The following is a 15,269-nucleotide window of genomic DNA, read 5'->3' on the forward strand; positions in this document are numbered from 1 at the left end:
GACTGAAAGACTCTTTAAGTCAGCTTTATAAAAGGCTATTTTCAGTTAATCTATGGGATTCAGGCAAAGATCATACTATATTTCAATTAATTCTTTGGAAAAAAGAACTGAAAACAAGGTCACACATTAAGGAAGAACTTAATTTAAATTTAAGAACACACACACATGAAAACAATGAATGAATTAAAGGAACAACATAAATGGCATATTTTTTACTTTCTATATTAAATGAAATTTAATTTTAAAGACACAATTCTATATTCTTATTTTAAAACAAATCCTATTAATTATTTGAAAATTTCTTTTTATAATATATTCTTCAACTTTATACCATGTTTTACTTTTTACTCAATAACACCTTTACATTATAGATGGAAGTAGTGAGGCCCAGAAAGGTGACATTACTTGCTCAGACCAAGAATTTATTTTAAAATGGGAAGTTTTTTCTTAAATGTCTAAAATGACAAGCATAGTGCTATTTGTATCTAAGTATTTTTTTCATTGAAAGAGGGACAAAATGCCACTAATTAGAAAATTTCATTTTCATGTGCATCAAAATAGCACCCACTGGACTTCTGGCTAAATAAATAAATAACTTCTGGCTAAATTAAATAAATAACTTAAATTTGTTGTGACCTTTACTACAATAAAAGCATATAATAATGACTACATTATTATATACCTTGCTAACCATAAAGATATGTCAATTTTAAGTTAATTATAATGTGTCTCTATAGAAAAAAATTAACAAGATTAGAAATACATGCATCATATAAAGTACAACAAAATATAAGAAAATGACAAATGCAATTTTTGAAAAATAATGAAAGACAAAACAGTAAATATTCTGAAAAATGAGAAATTGAATCAGTTATATATTTTATATTACTAGATATAGTTTATTTTAACTTTTCAGTTTGTTATTAGATATATTTTAATTTAAACACACAACCATGATTAATAGTAGTTACAACTGGGTAAATAGTTCTAAAATTCTTACTTTGCCTGACATTTTGGTTTGATTTGGTATATATCAAGCAAAATAAACTCGAGAGCACTGAAACCCTCCACAAAGTCTGCCTTTGATACCTTATTCATGGCCTAGTGAAGAACATAGGTTTGCAAAAGCTATACCAGTGGAATGCAAGTTCTGAAAAGTTCTATGCTTCAAGTACAATTCTAGTAACAGAGTATATATGTTCTGAGGGCCAGCCAAGCTAATCAGGGGGAACCTTATTGTCAGTACGATGGAACACCTAGTGATAAATTCTTTGGCCATAAGTACCCATGAAACCAAGGAAAATATAAAATGGCTCTCAATTCTATGGAGCCAGAGGGCACTAAGAATTACATAGTTTTAGCCCATCTGTAAACATTAACTCCTGGAACTCTAATGGGTATGTGTTGGAACCACAGAACTGTTTTAATTAGCATTTTTCTTACTTTTAGAGATTTGAAACATTTTTTAATATGGCTGTTGATAGCTTGCCTTTCTTCTTTTAAGAACTATTCTTATCCTTTGACAAGTGGTACATGAATGTAATGAATTATTAATGTACCATAAAAATGACAAAAAAGATGGTTTCAAAGAAACCTGGGAGGACTTGTATGAACTAATACAGAGTGAAGTTAGCAGAACCAGGAGAACAATTAATACAATAACTATAACACCTAAAAGGTAAACAACTTTGAAAAACTTAAGAACACTGATTAATACAATGGACTACAATGATTCCAGAAGATGGACAAGGAAGCATACTGCCCAACCTCCTGACAAAGAAGTGATCAGAGTTAAGTTGTAGAATGAGGTAAGTATTTTTGGATACAGGTAATGTGATTATTTCTTTTGCTTAACTATTTATATTTGTTACAAAGGGAAAGAAATTAATTTTTCTTTGAATATTTGTCCTGGTTTTTTTTTTCTTTGGGAGTTTCTTTTGGCTTATTCAGTTTTCTTGGTGTGCCACTCTAACCACCATTTATAGTTAGTTTATCTGTCTTACAAAAGTGAATCCAATATCCAATATTGAATATTTCTATCTTTTGCCATCTTTGCAAATTTTCTAGGTGTGAGTGAAACCTCAGAGGTTTTTTAAAATTTGCATTACTCTTATTTTATTAGCAATTTAGAACAATCTTTATGTGATTGTCTGCTTCTGAGAAATGTTTGTCAATATCTATTGGCCACTTACCTATTGGAGAATGCTGCTTGGTTTTATATTTTTGTGTTAATTCCCTACATATACTTTACTACTTTATTTTTTCTTAAATTCTGTATCACAAATATTTTTAATGCCAAAATCAGTTTTTGCATGTGTCCAACTCTCATTTATCTAGTTTAGATAAAACTGAGGCTACAGGGCAGCTAGGTGGCGCAGTGGATAGAGCACAGGCCCTGGATTCAGGAGTACCTGAGCTCAAATCCGGCCTCAGACGCTTGACACTTACTAGCTGTGTGACCCTGGGCAAGTCACTTAACCCCAGTTGCCTCACTAAAAACAAAACAAAACAAAAACCAAAAAACAAAACTGAGGCTACAATATACCTGCTTTCATTATCCCTTCCTTCATACTTAGATGCTGTTCTTCTCATGCATATCAAAAGAAATTATAGATCTAAAGTAACATTATTAGTGTTTTCCAACAAAATTAGTTTTCCTCATAGAGGAAAAAAACATTGGTTATCAAGTCTAAAACATACTTGTCGTTCAAGATCCTGAATTTTTTTAGCATCAACTGCTCTGTCTTTCAGACGTAACTTCTGTTGTGCAGACTGGTTCCCAGCTTCTGTTTTCAGTTTCTCAACCTGTTCAACCACAAGAAAAAGGCAGATTGAAAGGCAGTCTTATTAACATGTAAAATAAGCATGTGGTGTGTGGCCCATGGAAGGAGAGCCTTTCAATGGTTTCAGTGGGTGAACGAACAATCCTGGAAACTGCTTGCTTTATTTTTTCTCTGCTAGTGATAAATGGACTAGGTGGTGATTCAATTCAGCCAACATTTACGTGTCTACTACATGTGCAAGGCACCATGGTAGGCACTGAGAATGCAATGATGAAACTGGACATGAGGCTTATAATCTAATAAGGGAAATGAAAAATGTACACACAAAAAACTTTCATACAGTGGACAGTAAAAGGGATAAGAAATTCAAGGGGAGAGAGATCCATTCTAGCTTAGAGACTGGGGAGCTCATTGAAAAGGCTGGAGTCTGTTTTAGGATTTCATGTGGCCAGGGTTGGGAGGAAAGAGTCTGCTTCAGGCCAAGAATACAAACAAAGGCAAGGAGATCAAAGAGGACAGAAGGAGGATGGAGCAGAAGTAGTCAGGTGTGACTAGAATGAAGAATGCAAGCAGAGCCCAGAGGAATATGGGCTGCAGAGGTTTGTCAAAGCCAGTGAATGGAAGACCAAGAATGCCCAGGTTTAGAGGGTCATACTTCATTTGGTAAACAGCGGGGAATCACTAACTATTTTTAAGGAGGAAGGGGTATGATCAGAACGGTGTATTAGGCTAAACAGGAAGCAGGAAGAAAGATGGGATTTAGGAGGGGAGAAGGTGGGAGTAGGGATCTAAGTGTGGAGACTGTTATAGCAGTCTTGGTGAAGGTGATGAGAGACCAGATTATAGTAGTGATTGTGAAAGTAGAAAAGAGTAGATAGGTTTGTGAGCTATGGCAGAATTGGAATCAATAGAACTTGACATCAGATGGATACTGGGGGTAGGGTGAGGAATTAGTTGAAGAAGACAGCTATTGAGTCTGGGTGATTAGAAGGATGATCATGCCATCAACAAAAAATGGAGATATTAAAAAGGGCTAGTTGTGGGATAAAGATGACAAATTCAGTTTTGAATATGTAGACATATTCAGCGGGATAACCTTGGGGATATCTACCAGACTCTTGGAAATGTGAAGCTTAAGTTCTGGGTTTAAGGTGGGAATATTTTGGAGGCACAGGGTTCGAGGGGGCGGGGAGAGAGAGAGAGAGAGAGAGAGAGAGAGAGAGAGAGAGAGAGAGAGAAGGGGAGGGAAGAGACAGGATAAGAGAGGACGAGAGCTGTTGGAGAGGCATTTAGGAAAAGTCCCTTTCCCATCTTCCCCTCTCACCCCACTGCCCTTAGTTCTCATGTTAGAACAACCGAATTTTAGTGCATTATTTTGCAAAAGCTAGTATTACTACAGCTAAAACTGGTACTCCTCAACAATTTGTACTTTACTTGAATTAAGAATCCAGGGGCAGCAAGGTGGCACAGTGGATAAAACACCAACCTTGTATTCAGGAGGACCTGAGTTAAAATCCAGCCTCAGACACGTGACACTAGCTGTGTGACCTTGGGAAAGTCACTTCACCCTCATTGCCCCACAAAAACAAAACAAAAAACTTCACTTATTTATGGGGCAGCTAGATGGTGCAGTGGATAGAACACCAGCCCTGGAGTTAGGAATACCTGAGTTCAAATCCGGCCTCAGACACTTAACACTTACTAGCTGTGTGAACCTAGGCAAGTCACTTAACCCCAATTGCCTCACTAAAAAAAAAAACAAAAACGAAAACCAAAAACAACCAAAAAAACCCAAACAAACAAAAAAAAAATCCAAAGATTTGAAATAAACATAAAAATCTTGTTCATACCTAGCAATCATCTACAATCTATGATTATATCCAGGCATCAAAAACTATAGTCAAAAATACTTATAAAAACTACATATAACTGCTGAGAAAAATGATATCTCAGAATTGTTACAGAAGCAAACTCTGAATTATAACTATTACCTGGAGTTTGAGCTTCTCAATTTCTTCATTTGCCTTTCTGAGGCGAACAGCATCTTTATCCAAAAGTTCCTGATTTTCTGCATACCACTGTAATCTCTTCTGCAAACGACTGATTTCTTGTTTGTGACTTTCTTCTATGAGCTTTATCTCGTGTGATTTCTCACCTACAAAATAAAATACCTCAAAATGCACTGAAATCTTTCAAAATACAAAAAACAGAATCAAAGAATCTTGCAAGTTGGAGGGAACCTCAGAGATTATGTGGACCTTTCTAAATAGCAATCTCTTTATGGCAAGGGTTTAACTATTACTTGCATTCTCAAAAATTATTTATTTATTTTGATTGACATTTATTATCTGTCCCTCCCACTATCCCTCCCCTTAATTGAACAATAACAAAATCCTAAACCTTTATAACAAATGCAGAGTCCAGTAAAACATATTTTATATACCTATAATTTATGCTATTAGGGAGGCTGAAATTGGTAAGAGAGTTTGTACTAGGGAGTTCTGAACTACAAGAGGGCTAAAGGCAATCAGGTGTCCACATTAAATCTGGCAACAATATGATCAGCACTAGGGAGCTTCTGGCTACCTGTGGAAGGATGAACTGGCCTAGGTGAGAAATAGAGTAGGTCAAGTTGTTTGGGCAAATCACTTCAGGGAAGAAAGATCCCATAAGTAGCAGTTGTACTTATAGCCTGGGAGAGACAGACATATTTTCAAGACAAAATTCTATAGCAGGGGTTCTTAACCGTTTTTCTTTTGGTAGTCTGGTGAAATATATGGACCTTTTCACAGAGTAATGTTTTTAAATGTATAAAATAAAAAGGATTAGAAAGGAAACCAATTATATTGAAATATATCAAAGTATTAAAAAGAAAAACCAAGTTCACAGACACCAGGTTAAGAAGCCGTCCTTACCATATGCCTGAGAAGTGATCATTCAGTTTCTGTTTGTAGAACTCCAGGGAGTGGGGTTCCCAATGTGTTTGGAGGGATAGCTCTAATTGTCAAGAACTTTTTCTTTCATTGATCCTAACCCTTCCTATCTGCTACTTCTACCCATTTCAATTTTTAAAAAATATATTTTATTTTTTCCCAATTACATGAAAAACAATTTTTAATATTCATTTAAAAAAGTTGAGTTCTAAATTCTTTCCTTCCTCCCCACTTCTCTGAGATGGCAAGCAATTTGATATAGGTTATACATGTGCAGTTATGCAAAAACATTTCCATATTAGACACATTGTGAAAGAAAACACAGACCCCCCCCCCAAAAAAAAACCAAAACACCAACCATAAAAACATAAAGAAAATAAAAAATAGTGTGCTTTGATCTACATTCAAACCTTATCAGTTCTTTCTCTGGAGGTGGATAGAACTTTTCATCATACTACCCACTGTTTCTAATAGGGCCTTCTGAAGCCAAGCAGAAAATCTTGACATCTTCCATATAATAAGTGGTCCTTTAAATACTTAAGGTGTCCCCTTTAAGGTGTTCTCTTCTCTAGGCTAATTATTATCAATTCATGACATGGTAGGAGATGAAGGCTATCAAATGCCCCTTTTCCTCAGAATGTACCCCAGTTTGTCGATATACCCCTTCTTCTGGACACCATGATTCAATGCATCCCAAAAGCATGAGGTTACCCTTAATAACAATAATATTTATAGAGCACTTTTAGTTTGTAAAGCACTTTATATATTTTATCCCATTTGATTCTCACAATCACCTTGTTAGATAGGTGCTCTTATGGTAATTTTACAGAGGACATTGTCTGGAAGAGGTTAGGTGATTTGCACAGGGTGAGCTAGGATTTGAATCCAGGTCTTCCTGGCTCAAGTTTGTGGTCTCTTTATTAATCCCTTCACTGACTTCTCTGACCTCTGTGCCATTCTGTAAAAAAATGCAACTTTTACTCTTATGTAAACAATTCCTAGCTATTTTTATTGACCTACTGAAAATTGTTTCCCACTTGTAAGGTGTGGGATTGTGCTTTGATATTTATTAGTTCCTGGCCATTTGCCCCACCAGTGACCCCTGAAACATGGAAGGATCTAGAATAAGCTTCCCAAACACTATAAAACCTATGGCCCTGATCTGTATCATGTAAGATGTCCTAATGTGGAAATGATGAAGGATCCAAGGGGAACTACCCATCAGCCAGGGGTGGTAATGAGAACTTATAATACTGTGGCATATAAAGTCCAAGGGCAGCCTCTCACAGGACCACTACTGAACTCATATCCTCCTTCTGGTGTGACCTGAAGATCACTGCACCTGAAGCCCAGCAACTGAGAAGGTGGTATCCTCTGCCTCTTTCCGTGGCCTTGCCCCTTTTGTCTGTAAGTAAAGTATGTTTTCCCTTGTGGGAGATAAATATGCCTTTAATAAATGAAAGACCAATGTACTGCCTTCTGTATTTTACTGGTGTATCTGACTGTTCTTGGTCACCTCTAGTCCCAGTGCTATGATGGGACTGAAGGAGGCATCTGCTTTTTGGTAGCTATGTTACAGTGTTGACTGTTGAGCTTGCAGTCCACTTAAACTCTCAGAACTTCAGACAAAAACACTGTCTAATCATGCCTTCCCCTCCTTGGACTTGAGCAGTTATTATTTTGAAGTCCTTTTATGAGCTTTCAGGTCATCCTTACCATAGGTCCTACTCAGTTCACAAAAGGTGATTTGTTGTTGTTGTCTCCCTGTGGCTGGGCCAACAAGTTTTAATTCCTATTATGCTTTCCATAATGGCTGTTCTCTGTATTTCTGTACCCTTTGTTCTTATGCATAAAAGGATATGATTTTGTTTCTTAGAATTTGTAACCGTAACTGTTATCCTTCCTTAATCTGGGGAATGTAAATAAACCAGTATTGCTTGATACAGAATACACAAGTACACATACATTTATACAGAGCTACAGTACATTCATACAAATTGACCCAAACGTCTTAGTGCAGTTTTAGTTTCAATAAGCTTAGGCCTTGGTAAGAGTTTATTTTCTTTTCATATGAAATCTGTTAGGACTACACATCTAGAATCCTCTGGAAGAATGAGCTTTGCCATAAGGCCTTTGATTCATTACTTGAGAGAACAATCCGAGACCATTTTGGCATCTGTCAGACAATCCAGGAGGCAGAATTCCCCTGAGTTCTTTTTCTTATGATGTGACATATATTAAATGTCCCTTGTTTTTTCTTTTACACCTAGAAATCAGCTGAGGTATTTGACTCTTTCCCCAAGAATAACTTCATGGATAAAATGCTCATCTGGGACTATATGGCCACATAGCACCTGGCACTCCCCCTTATTAGCTAACTTGGGCAAAGGAGACATTCTCATTTCATACTCTCATCCTCCTTAACCAATGCTCCAAGACCCCAAGATAGAGATCAGGAAGTGGTGGTAGAAGATAAGTTTGTTTTCCATTAATCACCATCCTGAAATGCCCTTAAAAGGAAGTAACACTTTTAATATACATTAGAAATGAGATTTTTCCTATTTGAAAAGAGGAAGCTGGGTGACCATCTTTGGAGCTGCCATACCACCATAATAATATGGGCAAGGGTCCCACCAAGGCCCCAATTCTGGAAGAAGAATGTAAGGCCCATAAGCATCCCATTCGCACTTCCAGCTTGCTGTAATAAGCATTTACTGGCAAATGAAGGAACTAAAATGGGTAGGAGAAAAGACTAAGTTTCCTGATTTTTAAATTCACAAAACCAGGGAATCCTTAGTCCAAATGTTGCAGCAGGTGGCCCCAATTTATACCATAGTGATATAAATAACTGCTCAAAAGTAATCAGTTCGATGATCCACACAGGTGATTGGGTGAATGAAGATACCCTTGACAGTAATAGGGAAATCAGGAAGCAAGGAGAGTTTCTGGGAAAAGATAATGAGTTCAGATTTGGACATGATGAGTTACAATATCTCTAAGACATATGGTTTGAGATGTCTAGTAGTTCGCTGGAGAGGTGAAAATACAGGTCAAGAGAGAGCTTAGGGCTAGACAAATTGATCTAAGAATCATCTATGTAAAGATGATAATTGAAACCATGGGAGCTAATAAAATCATTAAATGCAATAGTATCAGGGCAGCAAGGTGGTACAGTGGATAGAGCACTGGCCCTGAAGTCAGGAAGGCCTGTGTTCAAATCTGACCATAGACACTAGCTGTGTGACCCTAGGCAAGTCACATAGCCCAGACTGCCTCCCCCCAAAACAAGCAAACAAAAAAGAAACAGTATTAAAGGAGAAAGAAGAGGGCCCAGGACAAAATCTAAGGGGACTCCCATGGTTAGTAAGGCATGGTCTTTTCTGGATGAAGATCTAGCAAAAATCAAGGAAACTGAGTGGTCAGACAGGTAGAATGAGAAGCCAGGAGAGAATAATGCCACAAAACTGTGGAGAATCAAAGGAAAAAAAGGGTGACTGATAGTGTCAAAAGCTGCAGAGAGGTCAAGGAAGACGAGGATTGAGAAAAGGCAATTAAATTTGACTATTAAAAGATCAGTGATAACTCTAGGGGGATTAGTTTTAGTTGAATGATGAAGTCAGAAATAAGATGGTAGAATTAAGAAGAGAGTGAGAGAAAATGAAGTAGAGGCATTGATTGATAGATAGAAGACTCTTTGAGGAAGGGGGAGATGCGAATGTTTGTCAGTAATAGAGAAGCAGCAAAATAGACAAGGAGACGTTGACAATTAGTGGAAAAATAGGGATGACAGAGAGTGCATGGATAAGAGTTGGCCTTGGCAAGAAGGAGGGACAACTCTTTATATAAAAACAAGTGTGAAAGATGAGATAGTGGTGGAAGGCATCCTGGAGCGAATTCTTGACAAATACCCCCCTGCCGTGAAATATTTGGTAAGGTTTTCAACTGTGGCTGGGGGGAGGGCAAGTAGAGACCTATGGCAGGTTTGAGGAGGGATGAAAAGGACTTTAAAAGCCATTGTGGTATAGGGATAATGAGGGTCCAACTGAAATCATGTAAAATAAATTTGCACTATACCCAGGAAGGACAGTTTTGTGATTTTTCTCCAGCTTTGCTCTTGAATAGGAAAAAAGGCAACAGATGGTGGGAAAGATGAAAGACTGAGATTTGGCAGGGCAAGACTGGTGATACATAGGTTAAGAGGGCAAGGGAATCAAGAGAATAGGGCAGTGTAGAATTGAACTGGTTCATCAAGGGGCCAAGAAAGAGAAGGGAGGAGAGTGCAGACAAAGATTCCTTCAAAAAGAACTTAAAGGTGCAGGGACTGGAGGTTGTGATGAAGAACAGGGGTTTGGGATTGCAAGGGAGAGGGGAAATGACAATAGATTGTGATCAGCAGAATTCATAAACATGGAAATGGAATACTTGTGAGTAATCAAAAGATCAAGGGTATTATCATCTCTAGGTCTAACTGCCAGTGTAGAGAAGTACAGATCATGAAAAATGAGTAAGCTGAGGAACTGGGAGGTAAGGATGTTTAAGGGAGCCTGATAGGATCTCTAACTTGAGTAGATGTGATGATGATAATGAATGATAGTGAAAAGATGGAACAATAATTCAACTATTATTTTTCTTCAGTTTGGATTTCTGATTAGACTGACCTGGACACTGGGAAGGATAGAAAAAAAATTGTGAAAAGGAATCCTTCCTAAACACAGAGAAGTTTATCACCAGTAGGTTAGCGATTTAGGGATGAATTCTTTAGCCATGGTAACCCATGAAATAAGGAAAAATACAAGATGGCCTTTAGTCCCTTGTGACCCTCCCTTATTTGTGTGTTGGAGGAGGCAGAATGGTGGAAAAGGGGGGGCAGAGGGTACTTATTACAATTTTAAGACAGGTTTGTGTATTTCTTGTCTAAGTTGGTGATCTCTATTCTTGTCATAAACAAAACCAAAAGAGAAAAGGAAGAGGTAGTTGAATCACATGATTGCTCATAGGTTCTTCTTGGAAATGCAAATAAAGGATGTGAAAGGATTTATTTTATCCTGTGTCCCAATGGCAACAAGAAACATTATTTTATGGAATTATTTGTCATTTGGTATTGCAGTGCTCATGAAAAGCATTTTCAAAAAGACTCCTATGATGGTAATTGCAGCTTATGCACTAACATCTCTTATAGAAGATGAAGAGATGGAGAAATTCTGAAAGGAATTTAAAAGATCCTTCAACCCATCAGCCTTATAGTTCAATAGTAAGCTATTTCAAAAGAAAGATAGGAATGGAGGAAGAGCAAAAAATATACTGGAAAACCTACTTTAGGAATAAGATATGAGTGAAGCAAAGGTCTACAGGTCTTGTGTGCTTTTTTCCAGAAGAAAATAGGGAGATACTGGTCATAGGGAGCAACAGACAGACTTATAAAAATCAAACCTATTTTATTTTAACAGATAGGAACTGATTAGCTATGGGAGATTCATTCCTCAATCAACTTTATAACCAGGAGCAACAGTGGTTTAGAATAAAAACTCAATTGGGAACTTTTGTGGAGATGGATAGAAGATGATGCGTATTGCTACCTCATTAAAAAAGGTTAAACAGTAGAAGGAAAAACAAGCCTAAAGAAAACTTGGTGAGAGATCCAGATCACTTAAGGGTATTTAACAATGAATCTGGAGAAAGAATAAACAGATGAAAACTGGAAAGGTTTTGTTAAGATTTCTATAAATAGCTTTTTTTTTTTAACATAAATGACATGTCAGCTCCCCAAGGAGCTACTGGAAAAGCATAAGAAATATATAAATAAGTATGATACAAAGAAGAGGAAACAACTTTCAGCTGGGAGAATCAGGGGAATCTTCATAAGCAGTGTGGCACCTGAATTAAGGCTTGAAGGAAGAGCAAGATTTCTAAAATCTGAAGGGTTCATAAATTCAAGTCTACTTATAAGAAGGTGAGTATAATCATAGTTCCAGGAAGGGAAATCACAGATAGCACAAAACCTTAGAATTAGACTATGTATTGTGTCAGGGTAGGACTGAATAAAATTAATAATGTACTGAAGGAAAATATAACAAAAACAAGAAATTCAGGTATGATAAAAATGCATTTTAGAAGGAAGCAGTAAATAAGGTGATAACATTTCTGCCCTTATGCAAAAATAAGCTGAAAAATGAACTCTTCTACTTAGAAATAAGTTATATGATCATTAACATGCTTGTTCAATGTCAAAAAACATTTAAACCAAGGAAACGGTATTGAAGGAGTAATCTATTGTAAACCTCTGGAACATTTCAGTATGTGTTAAATAATATATATATAAAATTAGTCTTATAGTGAAATTTGATAAATGCCATTTTGGATAGAGGTCCATCCTTTGGCACAAAAGGTGCCATTTTGTATGATAAAACAGAAGCTAATAAAAAGCAACTAGTTGAAAATGTTTGCTAATAGTATTCCATTCTGTAATTATGCCAGGCTCAAAACACTGAAAAATGTATCCATCTGATGGAAAAATAAGGTACTTTCATATTCCATCCAATTTCAAAAGTTTATCATAAAAGCAATACTTGACCTAAAATTGTTAATGGATTCTACAGAAACATATTACATGAAACAATAGTAGAAAAGATTTTATTTTCATATGAAAACTGTTATAAATGGACAATTTGGAGAATTGTGTTGTATTAGGGCTTGGTAATGATTTATTAATGATATTTTTTGCAAAACTCTGTCATCCAGGGCAGCCTTATGTAGGGTTTGGCATCTTAAGTAGTACAATTTCTTGTCTATTATTCAATGATCTAAGTAAACAAAAACCCCGTTTAAGGTCTTACCTGAAGTATAAATAATCTGATCTTTAGCAAGGTCTCTCTCTTTCTTTATTTTTTCCAAGTCCACTTCAAGAGCTTGTTTGTCTTGCTTCAGTATTTTAATCTCTTCTAACAATCTGTTTTTTTCTTTCTTGATATTCAAAGAAAAAAATAAGTTCAAGTTATTTTTTTTCTATGTCATTTTCCCAATTACATGTAAAAGCAATTTTAAACATTTGGTTTTTTAAAAATTTTGAGTTCCAAATTCTCTCCTTCCCTTATTCCCTTACCCCCCCCCATTGAGAAGGCAAGCAATTTGATGTTATATACATATATGTGCAGTTAAAACATATTTCCATGTTAGTCGTGTTGAAAGACCAAAAAAGAAAGAAAGAAAGAAAGAAAGAAAGAAAGAAAGAAAGAAAGAAAGAAAGAAAGAAAGAGAGTATACTTTCATTTGCATTTAGATCCCCTCAGTTCTTTCTCTGGAGATGGATAGTATTTTTCATCATAAGTCTTTCAGAATTGTCTTGGATTATTATTGTATTGCTAAGAATAGCTAAGTCATTCACAGTTGATCATTCTACAATATTGCTATTACTATATATGATGTTCTAGTTCTGCTCATTTCACTTTGTATCAATTTGTGTATGTCTTTCCAGGTATTTCTAAGAGCATCCTGCTCATCATTTCTCATACCAAAATGGTATTCCATCACAATCACATGCAACAATTTGTTCAGATATCCCCCTAATGATGGCTAGCCCTTCAATTTTCAGTTCTTTGCTACCACTAAAAAGCTGTTATAAATATTTTTGTGCGTATAGATCCTTTTCCTTTTTTGGTTTTTTATCTCTTTGGGATACAGACTTAGTAGAAGTATTGCTTGGTCAAAGAGTATGCATGGTGTCAAGATATAAGGAGACACCCTGTTTTCCAGAGCTAAGGCCCAGAAAGCAAGCTGTACCCTGAGCTTGGCATAACAACAATCCCTTGTTCTCACCCTCTGGAAGATCTCAGCCACAGCAAAATACCAAAATTGTTTCATATAATTATATTATTGCTTTGACTAGCATCAGGTGTTCTCTGAGCTTGGATAAGCACTGGACAAACTCTGACAAGTACACATGTTCTGGTCACGAAGCCCTGCTATGAATCAAACTTGCCTCATTGTTGCTAATACCCATCGTCAGGGGTACAGCTCACTGGGTAGCCATTGGTATTAAGTATTGAGCTCTCCTCACACTGCCTCAGGTTCCCCCAACTAGGGTCAGGGCCCTGGCACATTTGCTTCCTTGCTTGAAAGCCATTTCCCTCACATTGAAATTAAACTTCTGTTTAATACCCGACTTTCCTGTCTCTAGCCTGTTCTGTCTGGCTCCGGCCATCCACAGGTTAGAGGCTGATTCGGACCGGTTGATATATGGTTTTATAGCCCTTTGGGCATAGTTCCAAATTGCTCTACAGAATGGGTGAACCAGTATACAACTTCACCAACAGTGCAGTTAGTGTCTCAATTTTCCTACATCCCCTCCAACATTTGTCATTTTTCCTTTTCTGTCATATTAGCCAATATGATAGGGGTGAGGTAGTAGCTCAGGTTTAATTTGCACTTCTTTAATCAATAGTGATCTGGAGCATTTTTTCATGTGTTTTATAGATAGCTTTGATAACTTTGTCTGAAAACTGCCTGTTCATATCCTTTGACCATTTATCAATTGAGGAATAGCTTTTTTTTTTTTTAATAAATTTGACTCAGTTCTCTATATATTTGAGAAATGAGATCTTTATCAGAGAAACATGTTGTAAAACCAATTTCAGTTATTATTACTAATGTATTTCCTTCCATTCTATTTCCCCTATTTATCCTACTCTTCTCTTTTCACCTTGTCCATCCTCAAAAGTGCTTTGCTTCTTTTACCTACCCCAATCTGCCCTACCTTCTATCACCCTGCCCCTCTTCTCTTATCCCCTTTCCCCTCCTACTTTCCTGTAGAGTAAGAGATTTCTGTAAATTGAGTGTGTATGTTCTTCTGTTTGAACCAATTCCAATGAAAGTAAATTCACTGCCTCCAACTTCCCCCATCTTCCCCTGCAGTATAAAAGCTCTTTCGCCCCTTTTATGTGAAATAATGTACTCCATTCTATTTCTCCCTTTCCCTTTCTTCCAGAATATTCCTCTTTCTTACCCATTAGTGTTATTTTTTAAAGAAATCATCCCCTCGTGTTCAATTTAGACCCATGCCCTCTGTCTCTGTATACTTCTTCTAACTGCCTTAATGATGAGAAAGTTTTTAGGAGTTACAAGTATCATTTTCCTATATAGGAATGCAAACAGTTTAACCGTATTGAAACCTCTTTCCTGTTTACCTTTTTATGCTTCTTTTGAGTTTTGTATTTGAAAGTCAACATTTCTATTCAGCTCTTGTCTTTTCATCAGGAAGGCTTGAAAGTCCTCTATTTTATAGAATATCCATTTTCCCCCCTCAAGGATTATACTCAGTTTTGCTGGATATGTGATTCTTGGTTATAATCCTAGTTCTTTTGCCCTCCAGAATATCATATTCCAGGACCTCAGATCCTTTAATGTAGAAACTGCTAAATCTTATGTTCTTCTGACTGTGGCTTCATGATATTTGATGATTGCTTGCAATATTTCCTCCTTGATGTGGGAGCTCTGGAATTTGACTATAATATTCCTGAGAGTATTCATTTTGAGATCTCTTTTAGGAGGTGATCATAGG

The 15,269-nt window shown here is 36.5% G+C and overlaps 1 protein-coding gene across 1 annotated transcript in view; it reads right to left on the minus strand.

Annotated features, from left to right (window-relative positions):
- The window catches only part of CEP162 (centrosomal protein 162), a 118,803-nt gene that overhangs the window by 20,458 nt on the left and 83,076 nt on the right, over positions 1 to 15,269 (minus strand). The window contains exons 19-21 of the mRNA XM_043964663.1: positions 12,550 to 12,676; positions 4,775 to 4,938; positions 2,701 to 2,805 (exon numbers count right to left, since the gene is read on the minus strand). Of these exons, the coding sequence (XP_043820598.1) occupies positions 2,701 to 2,805; positions 4,775 to 4,938; positions 12,550 to 12,676 (396 nt within the window). The remainder of the gene's footprint in view (positions 1 to 2,700; positions 2,806 to 4,774; positions 4,939 to 12,549; positions 12,677 to 15,269) is intronic.

This window comes from Dromiciops gliroides, chromosome 4 (assembly GCF_019393635.1).
Source record: "Dromiciops gliroides isolate mDroGli1 chromosome 4, mDroGli1.pri, whole genome shotgun sequence".
NCBI classification, from domain to species: domain Eukaryota; kingdom Metazoa; phylum Chordata; class Mammalia; order Microbiotheria; family Microbiotheriidae; genus Dromiciops; species Dromiciops gliroides.